The sequence below is a fragment of the Jatropha curcas genome, chromosome 7 (assembly GCF_041381405.1).
Source record: "Jatropha curcas cultivar XTBG-Jc1 chromosome 7, XTBG_Jcur_1.0, whole genome shotgun sequence".
NCBI lineage: Eukaryota > Viridiplantae > Streptophyta > Magnoliopsida > Malpighiales > Euphorbiaceae > Jatropha > Jatropha curcas.
The window spans coordinates 14398478-14422607 of record NC_143157.1 but is presented as its reverse complement, the minus strand read 5'-3'; the positions used below and the strand labels follow the sequence as shown (position 1 = coordinate 14422607).

The 24130-nt window shown below is 28.7% G+C and overlaps 1 protein-coding gene across 1 annotated transcript; it reads left to right on the top strand.

The window, feature by feature from the left end:
* The first annotated feature begins 1309 nt into the window (after window positions 1-1309).
* LOC105638550 (linamarin synthase 2) lies at window positions 1310-3362 on the top strand. The gene is made up of 2 exons (XM_089723655.1): window positions 1310-1833; window positions 2198-3362. The coding sequence occupies exons 1-2, from the start codon at window positions 1326-1328 to the stop codon at window positions 3124-3126; spliced, it is 1437 nt and encodes a 478-aa protein (XP_089579781.1). The 5' UTR covers window positions 1310-1325; the 3' UTR covers window positions 3127-3362.
* The last annotated feature ends 20768 nt before the right edge of the window (window positions 3363-24130 follow it).

The window sequence follows — 24130 nt, the reverse complement described above, 5'->3', positions numbered from 1 at the left end:
TTACTTATATTTTAGTATTTTAAGTCGAGAAAATACATATATTTATATTCTCTATTTTATCTTGCAGTATTATTATCCAATGATTTTCATAATTAACAGATTTTGATGTTTTTAATTATAGGTTCTCACGTGATATTGATTTGTAGGAAATGAATTGAAAACTTTAATTCAAATATTGAAAATGAAACTTAAATTCTTTTAATTTATTATGTTCTGAATTTTTTAAAATAGACTATTAAAGTTTGAAGTAATGAAAAATGGCTATTTAGGCGTATTTGCTATCATTTTTATTTTCAGCTTTTATATATTAAAGATGAAATAAAAAGAAAATTCAAGAGTTCTCTTATTCAATATTTTATTCTACATTTTTGAAATTTATTGAATTTCATTTTTCTATGATTTAAAATAATTTTTAAATAGATATAAAGATAATTAGACCTTTGAGATTTTAATTTTTTATAATTTTTTAAAAATAAATATATAGGACTTTGAAAATTTTCAATTTACTGTCATTTATATATATATAAACTTGAGAAAGGATATTTTATTACCAATATTGTTATTTGCACATTAATCCTTATATGGAGCTGAAAACTTTAAATAATTTGTTTTTAAATTTTATGTAAAATACATGGAGTTCAAAATATTACATACTTGTCAAAGTAATTACCTGTATAGAGTTTATTTTATATTTAATATTAAACAGTTGCTTATAAATTGACTTCTTATCAAATTGTATATATATGACTAGTTCAGTAAGCAATAAAGTTAAGTTGTATTTTTCCGAGATCACTTTTGCATTATTAATATTGAAAATTTCAATTTAATTTCACCTGACAAAAATAATTAATGGGAAGATTAAATTTATATTTTATATTGTGGTTACATAGAGCAAGTCTTGATTTATTAGATTGATGTTATAGTATCGCGAAATTATAAAATATTTTGCAGTATGGTAAATACAAAATTTTAGTTATTTTACATAATTAATTAATAACAAAGTTATATTTTTTTATTAAATAAAGCAAAAATATTATTTTCTCTACAATTAGATGTTACATTGTACATGTTAAAAAATATATTCATTATATTTATTTTAATCTAAATAAGAATTTATACTTCAATATTATATAAATAAAAAAATTAAGAGTATATAACGAGAATTTGCAGATAGAGTCAAAGGGTAGCTGTAGTAGTAACCAAATTGAAATTGTATGTTACATATAAGTCATGACGATGACCTCATATTTTCAATCCAAAGCTAATTGGGATTGTTATTAACATCTTATAAATCACTAACTAGCCACAGTTCTTTGTACCTAAAGATGGATTCAGAAAGAGCTATTAAGCCTCATGTAATCCTAGTCCCATTCCCTGCACAAGGTCATATAAACTCGTTTATGCAATTGGCCAAGCTTTTACACTCAAAAGGTTTCTACATAACCTTTGTTAACACTGAGTTCAATCACAACCGACTAGTTCGATCCAAAGGACAGGAAGCTGTGAAAGGCTTGCCTGATTTTCGCTTCGAAACAATACCTGAAGGATTGCCACCTTCTGATAAAGATGCTACTCAAGATCCTGCGGCTTTGTGCGATTCGATCCGAAAGAATTGCCTGGTTCCTTTTTTGGAGCTATTGTCTAAGCTCAATTCTTCTTCTCAAGTGCCTAAAGTTAGCTGCATAATTTCAGATGGTATCATGAGTTTTTGTATTAAAGCAGGAGAAATGTTAGGCATACCTGCGGTTCAGTTCTGGACAGCCTCGGCCTGTGGCCTTATGGGATATTTGCAATATGGTGAATTTATTAAGAGAGGGATTATTCCATTTAAAGGTACTTTTTATTATTATTATTCTGTCCATTTATTATTTCCCTTCTTCCACTTTTCTTTGTATTTCATGCAATGTTTTTTTGTTCTTATTATGTAGTAAAGAACTGAGAAATATGTTAAATTAGTTTTAAAGGCCAAAAAGAAAACTTAGTTCAATGATAATAAAATAAAGGGATTATTTAATTTATTTTTGAAAATAAATATCCGAATTTATAAATTTCATTAAACGATATAAGGATTAACACCCAAAATTTTAGGAAAATGGATGTTTTCCAAAACAAAAATCAAAATGAACTCTTCAAATTAGTGAAGGATTGCCTGATAATAACATAAACATTTTTCTTTTCTTTTATTTTTTCTTTTCAGATGAAAGCTTTCTTACAGATGGCACACTTGATACTCCAATAGATTGGATCCCAGGCATGAGTAATATCCGCATTAAAGATATACCAAGTTTTGTTAGAACCACAAATATTGAAGACATCTTATTTGATTACCTGAAATCAGAATCAGAAAACTGCTTAAAAGCTTCTGCAATTATCTTCAACACTTTTGAAGAGTTTGAACATGAAGTGTTAGCTGCAATTTCAGCCAAGTTTCCTCACATTTACTCAATAGGCCCACTTACCTTGCTCGAAAGGCGCTTGCCGGAGACCGAACTCAAGTCGTTAAGGCCAAGTCTATGGAAAGAAGACTCAAACTGTCTTGAATGGCTAAATAAAAGAGAGCCCAATTCAGTTGTTTACGTGAATTATGGTTCTGTGACTGTAATGACGGAGCAACACTTAAAAGAATTTGCATGGGGACTAGCAAATAGTAAATACCCATTTTTGTGGATTATCAGACCTGATGTTGTCATGGGAAATTCTGCAATATTACATGAAGACTTTCTTGAAGAGATTGCAGACAGAGGATATTTAGCAACTTGGTGTCCACAAGATCAAGTACTTTCGCACCCATCTATTGCTGTTTTTTTAACTCATTGTGGGTGGAATTCTTCGATGGAAAGTGTTTGCGGAGGCGTGCCTGTGATTTGTTGGCCATTTTTTGCGGAGCAACAAACAAATTGTAGATTTGCTTGTACTAGTTGGGGAATTGGCTTGGAAGTGAATGGAGATGTGAAGAGTTATGAAATTGAGGCTTTGCTTAAGGAAATGATGGAAAATGATAACGGCAAGAAAATGAAACAAAAGGCTTTGGAATGGAAGAGGAAAGCAGAGAAAGCTATTGATGCTGGTGGTTCTTCATACAGTGATTTTGAGAGATTCATGAAGGATTTTCTACATTTTGATTAGTGATATAAGCGGGGTGGGTTTTCTTGGGTACTCAACCCACAAAAACCCATTTAAAACAAGTTTGAATATTAATTAAATGGGTTTGGAATAAGTATGAATATCAAATTAATTATTCACAGTAGATTTGGGCTTCTATCCACCAAGATTTAAAGCTGTTGGTACCTTCTATCTACCAAGATCCATTATATAATTTAAAAATATTTAATATAATAAATTTAAGTGAAAATTTAAATGCATATTGGGCTTAATATTGTGCTAAAACTTTTATAAATTAAAAACTCTAATATCACCAAAAAAATTAATTACTTCAAAATATTAATCAACTAGAATTTTAGAATTGTATTTCACTAATGCTTTTCATTTTCTACTCTATTGTTTATTTTCATCTCCATCTTCCTAGGTTTGACGAACATCAATATAAGGTGAGTGGATTTTCGTGGTATCTTACCAATCACAATCCATTACAAGCAAATTCAAGTATTAATTAAATGGGTATAAAACGGGAGCGAGTATTAAAATTTCAAATGGGTTAGATATAGGTATTACAGAAGGAATTTTAAACGAATTTGAAATGGGTGTGGATATTCAAATTTATAAGCCGGTTTGGGTGTGGGTAGTGCAATTTTTAGGGTACTCGCCCAACTTCCATCCTTAATTTTGATGAGAAGAAATGAGGCAAAAAGGGAAAAAAATATTTATTACTCCCACTGTCCCAAAAAGATAGTTCACTTTCTATTTTTACACATATTAAGAAATATGATTAAAGGATAATTTTATTCATATAATTTTCCTATTATGTCCATCTTAAATAACACATGAGTAATTATTATATTAGAATAATAACTAAGAAATTAATGAGGGTTATTGAAAATAAGGTAAAATTTTTAATAAGGGTATAGTAAACAATTTAAGGATTAACTATAATGCAAAAAGGGAAAGTAGACTATATTTTGAAACAAACTAAACAGGAAAAATGAATTATCTTTTTAGGACGGAAGAAGTAAAATTTTAAGCTATTTATTGTTTTCCTCAAAATATATCACATTGATGATGGTTCTAGGGTAAAAGTAGACGTAAATGTTAGCGTGGACTTAATTAAAAAGAGAGTGAAATGGAAATAAATGATTTATATAGCCAACCCTTGCTAATTTGGGATAAGGTTTAGCTATTAATATTGTTATAGCAAAATAGATACTCCTCTCCCATATCGTTTGTACGGCTAACTTTTGCATAAAGTTTAAGAAGCACAATAATTATAGTGTCACGTCATGCAAAATATTCTTATTTTTCTAAAATTGTTCTCCTTTAAAACAAAATGGTTATTTTTAGAATTTAAAATTAATTATAAAGATGGGCGTAAAAGGAAAAGTAAATATCTCTCAAGTCAATTGGACATATATTTTGAGATATCTAAAAATGAAAATATGGACAAATATTTTGGTATGGAGGGAGTGTTATATTTTGTTCATCTGGTGATAAACAATATTTCTTTAGTTTAGACATTCAAGAAATTTAGAGGTTTTCTTCCAATGCAAAATGATAAGATGGATGAATGACTTTCACATCTTTAATGAAAGTTATATGTTTTCACTTTTATATGAAATTTTTGTTGGGATGTGATTGGAAGTTGAACTTAGTGCAATATGGGATATTCAATAGGTTCCAACACATATATAGTTTAAAAACAGAAAAGTTAATGGGCAAAAAAGCAAAAGTGCATCTAATTGAAAGAGAATATATATTTTATTATAAGACGACATGAGTCAGAAATTAAAGTTAATGGGCATAAAAAAAATTCAAGAGTAAATTCAAGAGTTAAGGAGAGCGAAATTGAAAAAATTTACTATTTTAAAAGGTAAAATAATAAATTTTAATATTTTTATAAATGATTATTTTAAAAAGAATGGTTAGGGGGACATACCACCCTTGACGCTTTCCTTCATCATTGGAAGAAACCACTCCTCAAATAGATGTAAATCTATCTATCTATAGTATATGTGAAAGTGGGAATGAGAAAGGAATAATGGAATTTCCGATAATGCTCTTAATGAATTTTAAAATGTTCTAAAATAACCTCATTTGTGACTAATTGAATTTTATTTTAAATATTATGCTAAATAAAATTTTAATTATTTTAATGTTATATAATAAGGCTATACATGAAAATTAAAAATTATTTTATTCACTATATATATTTTTAATTTTATTCAATTTAGGATTTAAATTAAATGTTAGAGCCAAATGCATAACATACTTCATATATTAATTATATACATTATTTTGCTCTCTTTAACTTAATAGATAATAAAATAAATTTATAATCTATAATCTACATACATGTGGGACTAGAGGAAAAAATTATGAGATTTTCTAAAGTAGCTCTAGTTTAATTTGGAATTCCTAATATATCATTTTAATTGGAGAAAATAAGAAGATCCTTTTTAGTTCTATTTTTAATGCATTTTAATCGGAAAAAAATAGATTCTATTCATACTTTTGAATATCCTTGTAAGCGTAAAATTTTTTCCTGAAATTAAGAAACAAAAATATAAAAATACAAATCGTATTTATAAAGTAAGTGGATACAATCTCTAGTGTAAAATCTCATATTACAAACAAGATTATCCTCTGATTCTTCTCTTTATTGTCACGGACACGATTTAATAATCGAAACGACTTAATCTTGAATACGATTTAACAGTTGAAGGGACTTGAGGTTGAATTGATATAGAACAAACTTTGGACAATTCAAGGGTCGAAGAGACTTGATTTTGACTTGGAGTGGAAAGAGCTTTGATTCTTTGGACTTGACAGAGAGTTTTGTAGTTTTGAGTTTGACAGAGGTTTGAGGCTTCTTTTCTGTCTTTCTCTCTATATATCCGATGTGTGTTCCCCGTATACGAAGAGAGGATTCCTATTTATAGAGATTTGAGGAAGTCCCCTTGCCAAGTATATAATTTGATTGGTCCACTTGGCAAGCTCTCATAGGCTGTTGCTGCATCTGTTAACTTATTTAGACGCCTGACTTATTCGCCAAGATTCAATTTAATTGGTCCGCTTGACAAATTTTTATTGGATTTTACTACATCATTTATTTATGCAGTAAATGATATTTATCCAATAATTTTATTTTAATAACCATTTAAATATTTTGATTGGTTATTAAAATAAATTATTTTATTTAACGAACCAATAATTTAATTGGCTAATTAAATAATTAAGTTAATAATTAAATTAACTTAATAAAATTTTGGTGTCTACAATCCTTTTAGTTAAATTTTTTATGCATTTTAATTTGAGAAAATATGTATATGTATATATACTCTCTATTTGATATTATAATATTACTGTCCAATGATTTTTGTAATTAATAGTTTTTTATGTTCTTAATCATATGTTCTCATATTATATTGCTTTTTATGAGGTAAATCGAAAACCTTAATTCAACTATCGAAAATGGAACTTAAATTCTATTAATTTATTATGTTCTCAATTTTTTAAAATATGATTAAATACTTTATTATTAGACTATATTTGTTAATTACAATGCAATTAAATTTTTTTTTAAAAAATATTATTTAAACTAAGAAACTATGAAAGTATGCTAAAAGAATAACAAGTTCTATGAGAAATCTAAGATTGAAAAAAAAAAAGAAAAAAAAAAAGATTTGGGCTCTAATATACTTGGTGTGAATTTGATGTGTGATTCGATTATTCTGTTATATGAGCATGCTCGGCACTTGATGTCATTCTGATATTAGCTATGATCATATGCTAGGCACGTGGGTGCCTCCTGTATGAGCGGACGTGCTCTATCTGTTTTTGTTAGGCTTTTAAAGCCCCTCTGATTTTGTTGGCTTACATAACCATTCTAATTCTATTTCTGAAATCTTATCTGCTTTATTTTTCTCCTAAGTGTATATGAGCCCATAAGTAAAATATTTAAAGCAAATTAAATTAATAAGATAATATTCATGATATGTGTGCTTGTGAGCTACAATTTATATTTATGATTTTCATGCTTGAAATCTATGGTTTAGGTGGCTTAGGTTTAATGAGATTATATTACATAATCTTAATTTGAGAATATGTGATTATGTTAATAAATGAAACTATATAGTATGTTGATGTGAAATTTAGATTTAAAATGATTAGCATGCTTATAGGTAGAATAAATATCAAAGGTAATGAATATGATATGATATGATGATAATTATAAATGTTATTAATTTGTGAGTTTAATATGATATTATGTGCTATGAATACTTATGCATGTTTGATATCCAAATGGTTTTATGATTATGAAACTTTTTATAAAGATTCATGCTTTAAATGTAAGTTGCCATCCCAACATTTGAAGGTCTGTGATTTATGAGCACCACTGAATTTTATACTTAACGCGTTGATTTTTATCACACGCAGGTTGTAGACCATGGTTGTTGCTCGAAGACCAGAGGAGTAGCATTAGAGCAGAAGAGATCTTTTTTGTAGTTATATAATTAGTGTTATGTATTTAAGATTTATGGCATGTATAATTAATACCATTGCAGAATATGTTATTTGGGTATATGTAACTTAAGTATGCTTGAAGTATATTTTATTTAGGCATATGTATAAAGAGATAAATATGGATTTATGTAATATCTGGATGTAGAAATTTCTCCTAAGTTAATTATGTATGGATTGGATTTATGAGACTTGTTATATATACATTAATGCCTTAAATTTGATGTTTATTATGGTGATAATGAGGAAATGAATGACTATGAATCTATAGAAGTTGATTTTGCATTGAGTTATTATTGGAGTTTGTTGGATGATTGAGGTTGAATTTGGAGTGTTTTATATTCAAAGTTTTAGTTAAGTTCAATTTTTAAGGGAAACTCTTGCACTTTTTCTATAGGATTCCGAAAATTTTTTTCTATATGTAAAAAAATTTAGAGTTCCTTAGAGGGTGATTTTTAAGCTTACCAAATTAGATTATGTCACCGGAAAAGCATTGAAGTCGCCGGAGAAGAGGAAGCTGTCAAAGGACGCAGCTTCAATTCGCGCTACTGGAGGTTCATTCGGCATGAAGAAAGGCCAGAAACATGACTGGCGGCACGAAGTGAGTTGATTGCCACCTTGCTCTCATCGAGCAGTGGCTGGAAAGTTGATCAGGGAGGGAAGAAAGAATTGCATGTTGTGATCGGGAGAGAGGAGAGCGAGACCGTGAAATGGGGAGAAGAGTTGTTTTGGTGCGGTTTGGTCCAATTGACAAGCTTAAATGAGTTTTTGGTTTGATTTGACAGAAATTTCTAAACTTTCAGTGGTTTGAAATGATTTTGATCGGATCTATAGTTTCCTTCTTGGTTTATGGTCGGTTACTTGATTTCCTTGATTTATTTTTTATAAAGTTTAAAATTTTAGTTATTATAAAATAATATTTTTAGATTCTTGGTAATTAAATTGAAAACTTTTGAATTTTAGAAATTGGGTTATTTCAAATATCTTGAATTTTTAATTAAAATATATTTGGAATTAATTTAAATAAAAACATGATTCATTCGATGATAATAATGTATTATTGCATTTTTAAAATGAAAATGTTATTTTTGAATTATTTTATTTTTTTTATAAATTAAGTAATTAATTAAATAATTAATTTTAAACCACAGAGTAAATATTTTTTAAGTTTGACCATACAAAATTAAAATACATTTTACAAAAAAAAAAAAAAATCAACATATATAGGGCTAGGCAGTGGCTGAGCTCGACAAGGCCAGTATTTTAACCATGGATGCTAGTTGGCTGGTAAAAACACCATCCGACCATTCAGTGCGCCAAAGCCCAAGCATGAATAGGGACGAGGAAATAGTAATCTTGAATCGGTTCAGTTTCGTTGAATTTAATTTTCTACATTAATCGGTTCAATTTGATTTTACCTTAAGAAAAAATTTTGATTTATTCAGTTTTTATTAGTTCATAAGATTTGAATTCAACTGACTAAATGCTCATCCCGACAATCAGTTGGTGATTTTTTTTTTTTTTTTTTTTTTGTAAAACCACCGGTATTCGAACCTATTACCAGGAATCAGCTAATCCAGCTCGAAGCTTAATCACAATTAAGACTCTTCGCTTCTCTTTGTAGGTGCATTTAGTTGGAATCGAATCTGAAAGTTCTTCTCACATGCCCAGCCTATATTGTTAACTGAGCTACAACCTGTAAGTATCTGTTGGTGAATCTTTTAGATAAGTAAAAATGCAAATCTCAATAAACTAATATTAACTACAACGATTAGCATATTTATATGTTAGCACATGTAGCAAACATTGAGAATATTAATTAATTAATATACATATACATAAAATTTAGTACCAATTATTTAACTAAACTTGGAGCTTACAGGTTCAAAAGGGCTTTTCTCCAATGACATTACCGTGAGGGTGATAATTACAAGTAAAAAAAGTGTCTCCACTTGCACATATAACCCTTGCACAACCAAGCTCCAAGCTTTGCTTCCAAACCATCTGAGTATAATGCAAGCAATCTTTATTTTCAGTACAAGTATTTGTCATATGATTATAGTAACATTTCTCCGCTGCCCATGCGGCCACCGTGTCGCCCGGTTTCCGGTCCTTTCTGCTTCCCCAAAACAGATTTTCACCGTAATGACTATTGGAATGGATGAAAGCGCAGTCTTTCCCTCTTTTGCGCGGCCAAGTCGACGCAAATTTCGCAATCTTGTTGCTCCATTTGAGAGGAGGGAGTCCAAGCTTTGCTCTTTCAATGTTATGGGGTATTAGAAATTGCCCATTTATGCTTTCGCTTGAACTTTTATTAACTAGTAAACGTCTAGACCAGCAAATTTCTTGGACTGGGGCTGAGAAAGAGAGTATTGGCCGGAGAGACAAAAGGAGGAAGGTTCCTATCATCTCCATTGCTTGATGTCTTTGTTGAGGTTCTTTTGTGTGTGTGTGTGTATACATATACATATATATATATATATATATATATATATATATATATATATATATATATATATATATATATATATATATATATATAATTAGCAGAAATAATTTGATGCTAACATAATTTCAGGTGGAAAACACGTTACTCTTCATGTGAAGGATTAGTGACAGTTTGATGTTGTTAACTAACAAAACGGTTTCCAATTGAAGTTCCAATCATTGACCAATCAATCTTTATCCTTCAATTATAATTTACTCATTATTCAAAAACATAAGTTCACATGTAAACTTTTTTTTTTCACTAAATAAAAAAATTAATTGATATTCTCAACTTGTGCATTGACCTATTAAAACCTTCAACTTATAAAATTATACATGTTGAATCCTTAAACTTATAAGTATTTTATTTGCATGGTTTGACAAAATATTACTTCCGTCCCATTTAGTTTGCATAGTTTGATAAAACACGCATATTAAGAATTTAGTCAATAAAAGTTATTTTGCTCTTTTTTACCCTTAATTTATTAAGATATTAATAAAAGTTATTCATTTAATGAACAATTATAAATGATATTATAGGAAAAACAATTGGTTACATAGATAAATTTAAAAACCTTATAAACATTATAGAATATCCAAAAAAGAATAACAAGCAAATAAAATAGGACGGAGAGAGTATTTTACTATGAAAATCACTATGCAATAATTAGTATCAAAAGATACATAAAGTATCACACTTATTCAAAGTATATCTAATAATTGAAAATGCGTTAAATAAATCACTATAAAAAATTCGCCATTTTGCGACAGACAAGAAACGGTCGCAAATTACCAACCGATTTGCGACAAACAACAACTAATAATTTTTTCTGCAAAAAATATTTGGAGGGAAGAAATTAGCGATCGATGTGCGATACATTGTGATCGTCTTTGCTAGTGTACGACGACAACGAGAAAGTCAGTTGCAAATTTCAGATGTAAGATTTCCCACCACGAAGGGTGCGACCGACCCATGATCGCTTCTTTTTTTTGGCAAACTCGATCGCAAATTGCAATAAAAAAAATGCCACGTCAAGCAGTTTGCGACTGGAAAAAAACGAAGGATTATAAACTTTGGTCCTCTTCTTCCTCTCTAGATAGACCCTCTCCCTCTCTTTTTTTTTTCTCTCTTGGTCGCCGCTTTATTGCTGTGGGCCGACTGCGGCTGTTGGATTCATAAAAATTGAAGTATTTAATATATATAACTGTTTTAATTGAAACTTTTAATTCGCTAATCTAAAAGTTAAAAATGTTCAACAACTAAAATTGACAAGATTAAGAATAAATCCAACACTTTTAATTCACTAGGATTAGAACTTGATTTGTATGTCAGGAAAGTATCTTAGGTGGGCCCATGTAAGTGATAGGGACTGGCTGGCGTTCTCGACTCAAAACAGCACTTGATTCTTAGCACGGGCGTGCTGTGCGGCACGGTCCGGGCGTGCCAGAGCCTGAGTTCTAAGGAAGGTTCAGCACGGACCGTGCTTAGGGGCACGTCAAGAGAAGAATCTGTGGCACGGGCGTGCCACATAGCACGATTAGGGCGTGCTAGGCTCTGAGTCTCCATGATGAAATGCAGCACGGGCCGTGCTTAGGCAAGCACGCCTTTGGGTTGATGTCCTCATTTGGCACAAGCGTGCCATATAGCACGACTTAGGCATGCTAGAGTCTGAGTCTCCACTTGATTTTTTCCTGAATCCAGCACGGGTGTGCCGATGTGCACGGGCAGGGCGTGCTAGAGCATGAGTGTTTTGCTTTATTGTGCTCTTTTCTGTGCCAAAACCCTACAAATTTCCTTAAGATAAAGTGAATTATGATTCAAGGAAGCTTTGAATAAAAACAAAAATAAAACTAAATAAAAACTGATTAAAGTAATTAAAAATACGAAAATCCTAATAAAAACTATATTAAAAATAATATAAAAATAACACATATAATCGATGATTAGTGAAAACAAGAAAATCACAAGTATATCCTCTTGTATATAGATTGATAACCCTTGTGCTTACTCTTCTAGCTGCCACAGCAACAATAAGGCGATCATTTTTTGCTATGAAATTAATCAAAAAAAGATTGCATAGTAAAATGGAAGACGGTTTTCTATCTGACTCATTGCTGATTTATATTGACAAAAAAATTACTGTGAAATTTTGTATAGAATCTATCATGAATGATTTCCATGATCTAAAAGAACGTAGTGTTCCTCTTTATTAGATTTTCATTCTCATTTATTAGAATTGGATATTCTTTTCTTCCCTTAATTTTTTTATTGAATTCGAATATTGTTTGGCATCCCTTAAAATTGATAGATATTCTTAATTTATTTTTTTTAGTTATTGCGATTTTTGAAATATTTTTATAATTAATTTTTTTTTACGTTTAGTATTATTTTGACATAATGTATCCATTTAAACTATATATAAATGTCGGAATATGGAAAAATAATGAGATTTTTGATAGCTCCTTAATAAAATTTGAAATATCCTAAAATAACATTAGTCATAGCCAATTAGAAAAATTATATTTTATTAGTTGATTGAATATGTTTATAAAAATAATTTTTTAAATAAATACATATAGATAATTAAGTATTTCAAAATTTTAAGTTTTACTTTTTCTAAATTTATTTTTTAATAAATATATATAATAATGGGACATTTGAAAATCTTTTATATTTTATTCATTAAATATTTGATTCTATTTTGATCATATTTAAATAAGTTTATTCGGGAGAGAGATCTTTTTTCTTTATATTTTGTATGATTTTATTAGATATATTTTTAAAAAAATAAATTTTCTAATAGAATATACATAATATTTTATGTAGGAGAGAGATAAAAGAAAAAAAATATTTTTATTAATATTTTTTCTTTATGTTTGTATGATTTGATTGGATATATATTTTTTTTAAAATAAATTTTTAAATAGAATTTACATAATTAAATTTGGGATGGAAAATATTTAAAAATTTTAATTTAAAAAATATATATAATATTTTTTTTCATATATTTATATATCTATATACATTAAAATGTTTTCTATTAGATGAGTTTTGAAAAGAGTTTATTCTTAATAATAATTTTTATTTTCTTTTTCATTACTGAATAATTTGTAACTACTATCATTTTAAATTAGTAAGATATTTATATCTCTCTTGCAATAAATATAAGACCTCTTGATGATTAAATATTTTTAATTTTTTTGATAATTTTTTCTCTTATATCCTAAATCTGTTTAACTTAAAATAAAATAGTGTTTAGGAAACTAGAAAAAACTAGAACTATATATTTATGTTTTGGGTCACTTTTTGGGTTTCAAGAATTTATGTGTATGTCCATAAATTTCTTTCTCTAATGTACTGGGTAAGTAATACTGCCATTACAGACAAAGTGATTACAATTATTAATTCAAATCATTTTCTCATGTTTTTTCTTTTACCTAGCAGTAAAAAATCATTTATTATTATTTTTTATTATAGTTGTATATAGATATTGACTTGGAGTTAAGAAGAGGGGGTTGGAGATAAGTGATGGCTTTTTTTTCTTTTTCTGCACCTAATAGGGTTTTAAGAATTCACATTTATAAATTAAGATTAAAGGATTAAGTTAGGATTAAAGAAGTAGCATTACAAGTAGTTTGTATGTCAAAGTGTCATATAAATTAGCCACTTTTATTTATTTCAATATAAAAACTTATGCTTTAATATTACATAGATAAAAAACATTAACAAAGTACAAAAAATGAGTATATAACGAGCATAGTCAATGTGCAATGCACGTCATAAAAAAGACTAGTATACTTAAAGGAGAACATCAGTGACCCTCCTTATGAAGGGAGCTGGCTCCGCCCCTGCAAGCATGTTATTATAGTTATGGACTTGGCGACTCATTATCAAGCATTCATGGAAGATACAATTTAACACAATTCTATTATAATTTTACTCCGAATAACATATATTATAATTGCGGAATTACTAACAAATAGATTTAATAAGCACGCATCATAAGGAATATAATAGTCCTTATAGTTAGATATTACATCATGCTCAGTGAAGAAGGTGAATAGGGCAGTATTCAACTGGAGGAAAGAAACTGCTTCCTAGGAATGCAACATCGTTAAATACTTGGTAGGGAAATATTCTGCCCTTCAGGTCCTACAACTTCTTGAGCTTGGATTAATCGTGGCCCGTGGTAACATGGTGTTCGAATACCGGGTGCGAAATGTACCCTAAAAAAGAAACTATTTCCTAAAAAATAAAATGAAACAAGGGTGAGTGTGTCATAACTAGAACCCATGGATCGAACTAATACTAAGATTTGATTAAATTTAAGTCTACAAAGCTCATAGTAAGCCATAAATAACAACTTTGTATACATTCCTACACGGATAAATACATCTAAATTTGCCAAAGAATAAAAATCTCAATTTACATTCTATTAGTTAATGATTACATATGTAGTGGATTCATATCATAAATGAATAAATACTCTAGCTGTTTTCTCTTTTTCTTGTTCTTGTTCTTCTTCATTAGAATTTTTTTCTTTTTCTCCATCAAAACACAAAAATCAAGTATGTAGATATTGATTGAAAAAAAAAAAAAAACATACAACGGAAGCCACAAGATCGCATATGCATAACATAAAAAAAATCATATAGAGGTATAGAAAACATAAATCGAAGGTATAGAATCATAAATACCTCTAGAACGAATGAAATCAACACTAATTTTGATTGCTGCTTTCACACCACCAATAGCTGCTGCACCGACAGCTCTTGCTATACCAAAACCACAATCGTTTTCTCTGTGGGCTTCTATTGTGTGACCTAGGTTATTCTTGTAGAACTGTCTGTGTGAGCAGACGGCTATTGAGAGGGAAAAACTGATATAATAAAAACTAATGCACGAGTATAGTTAAAGCTTCTCTTATATATTTTTTTCTAATAAAATAAATATTAATTAAATTATATATATGTATATCGTTTTGCAATATTAATATTATATTTAATTAACCTCTTAATCAGCTCTAAATAACATAGACACAACAGAGACTTATAGGAATAAAATTAATAAGGCTGCCTTATTAGAATAATGTTTCTGTACAATTTGTAAAATATTATTATAGTAAATTATAAATTATTCCACTAAAATTCATAATTAAACTCCAGATTAATCCTAACATTAAAATATACAAATCCCCATGTTAAGATTATAGTATCTATCAATTAAATTATATTACCAACTATTTTATTTAATTGATAATTTAACTTTTTAAGAATTCCGCTTAATTTATTTCATGTGTCGGATTCAAAATCCACCTGCAGGGTGGTTTTACACAATGAAAACTTATAAATTTCTCAAAGGGTATCGCAATCCCTATACCGAGACACAGATTCTATCAATGAATTGATATTTCACAAATATATATTGTTATTGTCCAACTCACTGAGGTTATTGCTCCAAAATGAAACTCGTTATTTTAATGAATCAAAATAATAGACAACATACATTGCTTATAACAACTAAATCATGATTAAGGGTGATAAATATAATTATTAATGAACTTAAGAATTTATTTTATTATTCAGTATAAAAATACTTATTTTCTACTTGGTCCACATTCAATACATACAATATGCACCAGCACGAGAAGTTGAAATTTAACCATTCTCATAATCAAGATAAATTACATATAATCCTGTGCTAAAATCATACTGATGGTTTATCAACTCCACCTTAGGTTGTGAATAAGACTTTGTATCTCATATAAAAAAATGATTTAATCTTCTATGTCCAGATTAAACTCTATGCATCAAATCATCCACTAGTATAAAATAAAAGAAAAACAATTAAAAATATGCCATAAATGATTTATTACATGTAAATCTCAGTTTCAATAATATATACCTAGAGATGGGTTATAGTTGAAACTGATGCTTCAAATGTTGGATATGGTGGTATTTTAAAACAAATAGTTAATGGTAAAGAACGTATCATCCAGTATACATCTGGTCATTGGAACCAAACTCAATTAAATTACTCTACTATTAAAAAAGAAATTTTAAGTATAGTAATTTGTATAAATAAATTTCAATCTGACTTGTTAAATCAAAAATTTTTACTTCGGATTGATTGTAAATCTGCAAAAGATGTTTTGCAAAAAGATGTTAAAAACCTTGCTTCTAAGCAAATTTTTGCTCGATGGCAAGCGATTCTTAGTATATTTGAATTTGATATTGCATTTATTAAAGGAAACAATAATAATATTCCAGACTTTCTAACTCGAGAATTCTTACAGAACGATGGGAAAGAAGAAGGATAAGGGGAAGAAACCCTTAAATGATTCTGATTCTCCCACTAAAGCTCTCTCTGAGCATTCTGAAGACCTTAGTAAAGCCCTTACCAGTAAACAAAACCCCACTAAAAACCTTCAACAATGGATTGAAGAACTTAGTAAATCTCCAGAAATTGTAAAGGCGCTTCAAATTATAGCATCCTCTTCCACAGAGGATCCAGGTATGAATTCTCAACCTCAAGCGATCGTATCCGCTCATGGTACGGCTACTCCGTCTCAAACGGTAGACGGTAAAGAGTTATCAAATCCGTTGAAGGCTGTGACTTTGCCAAAAAGTCAATTATCATTCACTTCTAGTATACATAAATGGTTTATTAAAAATGTATATGATTATGAAATTGAAATTGAGGATGGATATACTGATATCAATCCTTGGCAAGTTATTCAAAAATATTATCCTGAGTATTGGTATTTTGTCCCCACGGACCCTTCAAAACCTCAGGAATACTATCATGGTATTTTAGTAGATACTGGTTCTGTAAAAATCAAACATACGTTTGATACTCAACATAAAACAGTTATTTCATACTCATTCTTGGTTAATTTATTTTGACCAAACTATTCGTAAAGATTTAAAAATTCCTAATTGGTTTAAAAAGTGGTGGCAATCAAGAGGTATTTCTGAAGATATTATAACCCCAGAAATTCTTTCTTTATACCATTATTTTAAAACCAATTATAAACCAACCCCTGAAGAAGCCCATATACCATCTTTGATGTATTATAGTATGACTTTCTTCACCCCTTGGGTATACCAATGGTTTTTTGACTATCAGTATGTTCCTGGTACTCAAATACCAATAATTGTAAAACATCACAAGATAAAATGGTGGGGATCATTCAAAAACTCCACTACCCAACTTAAAATCAGAATCATCTGATTTAACACTATTTACAGATCTACATAATAAAGGATCCATCTTAATATATCAATTAGGTAGCGACCACTACCTGGTTACACCCTTCCGATGCCCAACAATATCTCAACAAAGGGTCTTACTCACGGGTCCAGTAGGCATATCCAATACCATACATGATATACTTTCAATGAATGTCTTTATTTTGAAGTTTCTTCTATAAGATTTATATGATGAGAAGCTTGAGATGTATCCTGAGCTACATGTTGTGTAGATTCGGAACTTAACTCAATTTGACTAAGTTGATTTTTTAATACACCTAAAATTTTTGAATTTAATTCCTTTTGGCTAGATTTAGAAATTTGGTATGGTTTAAACATATGAGACTTTACAATTTCTTTACCCTTTACTTGTTCATTGACTAAAGGTTTACTGTCTAATAAATTCTCTATTCTTTTTAATTGTGTATTTAAACAAATTAAACTAGCATTACTAAAATTATTTTGCTCAATTAATTTTTTATCAGTATCGTTTTCTCTAGCTATTTTATATGGTGCACATACAATTTCATTATCTTGATATTTTAATTTACTAATAGTTTTAGGAGGAAAATCACTTTGAATTGTCCTGTCATTTACTATCCATTCATGCCGTTTATCACGAATTGTTATAGGATTTACACTTTTAGTAGTATTGGTTTTAATTAATGAAAACCAGTCTAAAAACTTAATTTTAGTTTGGGTTTGAATTTGGTAGTTTATATATTCTTCTTTTAATACTTCAAAAACATGGGTTTTTAAGATTTTATTAAACGTCATTAGATTTTTAGTTTTAGTAATTTCTTGTATTAGATCTTGATTAATATCTTCTTTAGTTAAAACATTTAATTCACGATTTATTTCACTAACATTTTCAGTTATAGCTGAAGCTGTTGGTGATTCAGGTGAAGTGTTTACCAAATTAGATTGTTGATTTAAGTAGTTGTCAATAGGGTTATAAACTGCCTGTGGAACTGCATTACTATAATCAACTCCTTTCATTTTAAAAGATTGACTAGATGTAGGTAAATCTGAAGTAGAATACCTAGGTTTTACTAATGTTTGAATTATGGGTTTAGGTTCAGCTTCTTTATATCGTGCATAAATTACTGAAGGTATCTTTGGTTTATCATCATCTGTCATAACAGAAGATGAAGATCCTGTATACCTAGAACTTTGACTTCTATTAAATTTTAATGTCACTTTACCATCTTCAAATTGTTCAATTTTTTGTAAATTGACATTTGGTTTTACTTTTTCTGGTTCTGGAGGAGGGACAATCCCTTCCAAAATCCATTCCTCTGGTAGGGTTATATCCTTCCATTGGATGGTTTTAGGTATCACAGTATTAGTTTTAGACAAATCAGTTTGAAGAAATCTTGTTTCTCCAAGTTTAGGTTGTAATTTATATTTTGTACTCAAAGCTGAATTCATTGCTTTATAATGAATTTTATATATTAAAGCTATAGGAATTGATCCTTGTTTCATTTTATAATTATGAGTTTTAATTTCTAAAACTATACTTTCTAAAATATTTAAATCATTTAAAGAAACAGTCATATCTGGATAGACCTCAAAAGAGATCGGTCCTTCACTTAATTAATATATTGGATTGGATATGCCTACTGGACCCGTGAGTAAGACCCTTTGTTGAGATATTGTTGGGCATCGGAAGGGTGTAACCAGGCAGTGGTCGCTACCTAATTGATATATTAAGATGGATACTTTATTATGTAGATCTGTAAATAGTGTTAAATCAGATGATTCTGATTCATCAGAAATCAAAAGGATCATAAATCGTAATGAATTAATATTACAAGATTTTAGTAAAGCAATTGATGAATGGGAAATACCTAAAGTCGATAAAGAACAAATATATAAGGTTAGTAAATTTCCTTTATGGAATACTGATTATGTGATTAAAACAGAAGAACGTGATTTTCAACTATTTTAAATGCTGTTGGATTAGGGATATAAAGATATGGAATTTCTTTTACCAATGCTTTTATCTTTTTTACTAACTGTGTATGCTGGGCTGTCCATGAGCCAGCATTTTTCTTAAGCCTATCATGTAAGGGTTTTATCATACAATTTAGGTTTGGGTAAAAATCTATGACATAATTTAAACATCCAAGAAAGCGTTGGAGTTGGGTTTTATTAGTTAATTCATCAGGGAATTTGGACCCAAAGACCATGGCTCTTTCTATGGGCTGGATAATACCCTGTTCTATATAATGACCCAAAAACCTAACTTTAGTTTTAAACAAGTCCATTTTAGTTTTACTAAGGGCTAACCCATTCTTTTCAATTACCATACAAAATGTTTTTAAATGTTTAAAATGATCTTCTAATGTTTGACTAAAAATTAGAACATCATCAATATACACTATACAGAATGGAGAACAAGGATTGAATATATCATTCATGATTCTCTGAAATTCTGATGGTGCATTTTTAAGTCCAAAGGGCATCACATTCCATTCATATTGCCCAAAAGGAACTGTGAATGCCGTTTTATATCTATCTTTAGGATGAATCTGGATTTGCCAATAGCTAGATTTCATATCAAATTTACTAAAGATATTTGCATTATATAATTTCTTTAAAAGGTCTTTTTTATTAGGAATCGGATATCTTATCCATTTTAAAGCTGTATTTAATAGTTTATAATTAATTACTAATCTAGGTACTCCTCGTTCTATCTCAGCATTTTTATTGACATAAAAAGCTGCACAAGACTAGGGACTTCTAGATTTGCTAATTAATTTTTAATTTTCTAAACCTTTAATTTCTTTTTTACAATGCTCGATAAGTTCAGGGCTCATTTGAATGGGCCGAGCTTTAGTTGTAATGGACTTTTCATCAAAGTCCTTTTCATATGGTAAATCTACTATATGCTGTTTACGGGTCCAAAACGCATTTGGATGATCCATACATAGTTTATTTTCCATAAATTCGTTTAAATTTTTAATTCTATTTTGAATTTCTTTATTGTTTAATTGGTCTTTAATTTTTCTTAAATAGACATTATTTCTTAAATTTATTAAGTCTTCTTCCTTAGAATTTATCAAAGAATTAATTTCTAAGGTTTTAATGGAATGAGCTTTAAGTAAATTTAAATTCTTCCTTTTAGGTTTTTCAGTGAATTCTAACCTAGCCTTACTACCTTTTATTTTAAATTTAATGCAATCTTCTTTTACCGAATATGGGGTTATTAAGTTTATAAATGGTGTTCCTAATATTACCATATAATTGATTTGTGGCGAAAGTAAAATATGGTTTTAATCTCTAACTCATTATTTACTATATTTGCATCAATTTTACCTACAATGTCTAATTTAGATTTATTAGCTGTAGTTAATTTTTCATGGATCTCTGACCAATACCTTCTTGGTACTATGTCAGATTTTATGCAATTTAAGTCTGCACATGTGTCAAACAAGGCTATACCATTTATAGTGAAATCATTTGATATGTGTAAAGTTATTTTTACTAAGTATTTCCTAGATGTTATTTCTTGTAAAAGAAAGAGGAAATTTGGATTCATTTCTTCTTCTTCATTTAATTCATTTATTTCATCTTTTATTTCATCATCTAGTTCTTCCGAAGAGGAACTAGCTATTAATTGAGTCTCTAAATGTTTTATTTTTGTTGCATTTAGTTGTGCTTGATTCTTTAAATCTTTTACTTCATGTTTTAAGATTTTAATTTCTTTATACAAATCTTTAAGCGAAATATCGGTGTTTACAGTTTTATTTCTATTTAATATAGTAGTTAGATCATAAGTCTTAGTCTGGATTTTAGGAGCTATAGTTTTTTCTTCTTTATCGTCTTCAAAACTTTTAATTAGTTTTTTAAGAAGTTGACTTTTAAGATCATTATCAGTTATACCATTTACTACTTCTAATAGTGTACTTTGATCTTTAGTTAACATATTTATTGATTTATCTGAAGAACTGGTTGTTGAACCAAGTTCATCAATTTGATAGTCACTTTCTTGTACCTCAGATTTGGATGTACCAGAATTAAGATACAATTCATGAATTTTATTTACAATTTCTTCATCTAACTGTAACTCATTTAATTTTTTATTAAATTTACAAAATTTTGACGTATGCCCTTTTTTACCACATTTAAAACAAGTTAAATCCTTATATGAGGTTTTAGTAAAAGTTTTATATGGTTTTCTACCTTTAGATTTTTTATAATGTTTGGGTTTTTCTTTTTGATAATATTTATCTTTACTTGGTTTAGACTTATAATGTTTTTTATAATGTTTTTTAGAACTTGAAGGTTTAAAACATTGGCCACTACATTGCTGTGTAGAGGTTATACTATAATCAAATTGTTTACAAAAACTTCCTAATTCTTGTTTAGTCTTTTTTAATTCATATTTTAAATTTCTCTGAAGTTTTAAGTCTTGACAAATTTGCAATCCTTCTTTTTGGATTATACTAATTAATTGACCATAAGTTAATTTATTATATGGAATTGGATTTCCATGTTGTTTTATATAATTCCTAACTCTTTCCCCCTAAGAAATAAGGTAAACCAGCTAAGAATTTTTCTTTCCAAAATGCTTGATTTGAATCTTCCCTTAACATTAACCTAGTAAGGAAAGTGGTTTTATATGATTGAAAATCACTTAGTTGTTTATATTTTAAATTGCTTAAAAGTTCAGCATTTTTATTTTTTATGTGGGTAGGATCTCCTATAAAATGTAATGAAATAGTGAGTATTAAGGTTGCAACGGCATCCTGAATTGGCTCACCATGTTCATCATATAGAGGTTCATCCTGATCAGTTACTTGAACTGAATTTAAGATATCTAATTGGTCTTTTCAGTGAGATGGTAATCCCACCAACCTTTTAATTGTCCTGTAAATCCTGCAATAAGGATTTCAGCGACTACTTTATCAGATATGGGTGACTGAGTTTTATAAGCATTTGCAGCCATAGTCATTTGTTGCAAAATACTTAAAATTTTATATTCAGATAATCCATCGATATTCCATTCATATAATGTGTTAGCATTATAATGAAATTGGGATATATATGGAGGTTGATTAATTATTCCTAAATCTGGAGCCTTAGAGATTAACTCTCTATGGGTTATATTATTTACAAATTGTTTAGCATCATCCAAGTCAGCCTTTTAACGATTATCTGTTTACTAATTGATATAGTTGAAACTGATGCTTTAAATATATATATATATATATATATATATATATATATATATATATATATATATATATATATATATTTCCAATGATTTTCTTCATAATGTTTTTTTTTTTTTGTTGCTTTTCAATTCTCTGAGTTTTGATTGAGTTCCTTATTTATATATATGTAGTTCATTGTTTTGCAACTTTAATCCAGATATATCATTGTCTTTTCTTCGACTGTGATAATATGAATTCTTTGATCTCTTCATTCCTTTTTTTTTTTTCCTTTTCAAATTTTTATTTTTTCTATGCAATTTTTGATTTCCTTTTTTTTTTTTATGCATCCTGTGACTTCTCTTCTCCTTAATCTTTATTTCTTGAGTAATATTTTCTTTATTATCAGTCACAATCATATGTGTCGTATGTGTATAAATGCAGGTATGAGAAATATCATGTTGATGGAGATGTGAAGGAAAGCAAAACTAACTGTTAATCCATTTATGTATTTTTTAAAATTTATTATATTTTTAGCAGATCATAGAAAATTTTAAATTTTTTATTCATCGCCTCATATTCATATATATGTAAATTTTATTTATTTATAATTTTTAATTCATATAATAATTATTATAATTATATTTTTTTTATTCTACAATTATTGAGTTAGGATATTTCATGATTTGAGTATTTGAATTTTGAAAGAGTTTCACTAAAACTGGGTAGAAAAATGTAAGTATAATCTTTATTTATTTATTTATTTATTATTGTTGTTGTTGTTGTTGTTGTTATAATTATTATTTTGCCAAGAGAAATTTCTTTGAACATTTTCACCTATATTAAAATAATATTCTTATTATGGGTCCCGTTATGTATGGCATAACCCAAGAGGGAGTGAATTGGATTTTAAAAAAAATTAACTTTTAAAACACAAGATCAGAATTCTGTTGCAGCAGAAATAGAAAGCGTTTGTTAGAGTCAATTATCAAGCTTAGAACTTCCTCACAAGACTTTTGCAAGATTAGAAAGACTCCGTGAAGAATAGTTATTATGTTTAGAAACTACTTCACAAAGCTTGTGCAAGATTAGAAAACTGATTAAAACTCTGATTGTGATTTCTACTAAATATAAAAGGATAGATTAGAACTAGGTAAAAACACAATACAGAAATCTAGAGTTCTAAGGTTCCACAAAGATAAAGCTTATTCACGTTTAGAAACAAAAATTCATTAATAACTTTGCATTTTTGAAATGATTAACATAAGTGTAAACAGAATATAATCAAGCAACACTTCAGAAAGTAAAAGAAGATAATCACATAGATTTATAATGGTTCAGCACGAACTTGCCTACATCCATTTCCCAAGACTGGTCTTGAGATCCTCCACTATGTTATCTCTTTTCAAGAGTAAGAGACAAACCAACTTTACAAGGAAATAGATCAACACCTAGATCTAACATTTGTGTTACTAGATTTCTGAAGGTTCTGGTCAACCTCTACCCTTTCTGTTTTGCAGAGAACAGAAAACTCAAATCAAAACATTAGAATCTCACATAAGGAGAAAATCGCTTGATAACCTTTTTCACCATAGCTTTTT

Excerpts from the sequence above, each read along its gene's own strand:
- LOC105638550 (XM_089723655.1), top strand. The coding sequence starts at position 1,326 with ATGGATTCAGAAAGAGCTATTAAGCCTCATGTAATCCTAGTCCCATTC. Across the intron at positions 1,834-2,197 it reads AGGGATTATTCCATTTAAAG|ATGAAAGCTTTCTTACAGAT; the intron begins GTACTTTTTATT and ends TTTTCTTTTCAG.